At 40.6% G+C, this 2,033-nt stretch overlaps 1 protein-coding gene across 1 annotated transcript in view; it reads left to right on the plus strand.

The window, feature by feature from the left end:
• Window positions 1–563, plus strand: part of LOC106884243 (uncharacterized) — a 7,415-nt gene extending 6,852 nt beyond the window's left edge. The window contains exon 4 of the mRNA XM_014935513.2: window positions 337–563. Within this exon, the coding sequence (XP_014790999.2) occupies window positions 337–430 (94 nt within the window). The 3' untranslated portion in view covers window positions 431–563. The remainder of the gene's footprint in view (window positions 1–336) is intronic.
• The last annotated feature ends 1,470 nt before the right edge of the window (window positions 564–2,033 follow it).

The raw sequence follows: 2,033 nt of genomic DNA on the forward strand, positions 1-2,033 counted from the left end.
ATATATATACGTATAGTACCATACATTGATGATACTGTGTTGAATGTAATCTCCGTCGACAAGTTTCTACTATATGTAATCTTAATGATTTGGGTTAAATCTTCCAATTTCGATGGTCAAACTTTTGATATTGCTTTGTGGCAGTGGTTAGCACAGCTACAAAGTTTACAGCAAACACGGCGTTCGAATTCTGCAGGCTTTTCAGCTTTTTCTCGTTTCCGAAGTGTAAACATATGCATGCATACATGTATGTATGTTTGTTGATAAATATGTGTGCGCATGCATTTGTATCTATGTATGATTTAAAATTTTATCATCAAATGTCTTTATTTGTAGATATTTCGTCATGAACTCTGACGACCAAATTGTCACAGAATCGGAAAAGGATATGGAAAGCTTGCTGGGACCCTGTAAAAAGATATCAAAATAGCTAGTCACGCGTGTTTTCTCTTTCACTTTACCATGTTCAAGGGACATAATTCGTAGATAAAAAGAGAATTAAACTTTTTTGTCAATTTCAACAAATATTTGATGTTAATTAATAATTAAATCATTTCATTGGACCAGTGTTTTCTTTTTTCTTTTATTTTAGTACAACTATGTTTTTAAAACGTCTTTACTTTTTTCCGGTGGATAAGCTAAGCATCCCAGGATTTCAGACATATTTATTAGTTCTCGTAAAAGATTCCTAGTTGAGGATTTTCCACAAAACCCTTTCTCTTAAAATGTTTGAGAAGTAGAGCACAAGAGTCACGACATGCTCCAGCATAGCCAGTCACATCGCAGATACCAGACATCCGGAGGACCATTTGTTTTTTGGGGGTTTTTACAGGTGAAATAAACAAGCGTAGATGCTTTGTGCTCACGAAGAAACTGCAGGAAATACTCAGAATTTTTGCAAGTTCTTCTAAATCCATTGCAATGTCGAAAATATTTCCGTATCATCAGCAGATTTCTCAGATCACATACGTTTCGTCCCTTAGCCTGTACACTTCGACTTAATGGGACGGTAAGGATTGAATTATTATTATTTGCCAGCGGAAGGGTTCCACATGCAGTCTCTTATCAACCACAGCTCCCTCGAACCAGTTTCATCTGCCACGTCTATCTCCTTAGTGGCTTTCTTTAGTTGTCTGGTTTCCAAACCATTCTTCAATCGGAAATAGCACACCGACTTAGATGGAAAGCCGCGGCAACCGATTTCTATCAGAAATGAGGCCACGTGTCTTCTCTTGACAAGTCTCTCGTCGACCAAGTCCTGATAGTTAGTTTCCTTCAGCTGCTTTAAAATACAAAATACATTTTTTTCATTTCGTGTTTTTATTTTCTCGTTGTTGTTGTTGTCATATAATTAGGACAGAGAATACTGCCATGACCCTTTACAGGGATCCTAAAACTGACAGAAAGGGGGAAGGACAGTATCTTCAAACGGGAGACTTATCTTGCAGCAGAATACTTGAAGCACAGTGAACTCTCTGCCGAACGTGACCCAAGGTACCAGGAGGCGGTGATGAAGGTGGTGGTGGTGGTGGTGGTAAACGGGGTGACTAAGTCTATCATCATCATCATCATCATCATTATCATCATTTAATGCCCATTTTCCATGCTGGCACGGGGTGGACGGTTCGACAGGAACTGGCAAGCCAGAGGGCTGCACAAGACACCAGTCATCTGTTTTGGCATATTTCTACGGCTCGATGCCCTTCCTGACGCCAACCATTTTACAGAGTGTACTGGGTGCTTTTCTTTTTGACGTAGCGCTGACACGGGTGCTTTTTATGTGTCACCAGCAAGGGTGCTCTTCGTGTAGCGCTGGCATGGATGCCTTTAATGTTACATCGCACGAGTACTTTTTACTACAGAGGAATTTGAACTCAGAGTGCAAAAGCAGAAACAAATTGCGGAACGCAATTGAGCCAGCGTTCTTTCTGCCACCCCCACCCCCTGCACCACACTGAAGTGGTACTTCTTTTAATCGACCCTGAAAGAATAAAAGGCAAGGATGAAAGGTAAAGTCGACCCCGGCGGCATTT

Source organism: Octopus bimaculoides, chromosome 25, assembly GCF_001194135.2.
Source record: "Octopus bimaculoides isolate UCB-OBI-ISO-001 chromosome 25, ASM119413v2, whole genome shotgun sequence".
NCBI lineage: Eukaryota > Metazoa > Mollusca > Cephalopoda > Octopoda > Octopodidae > Octopus > Octopus bimaculoides.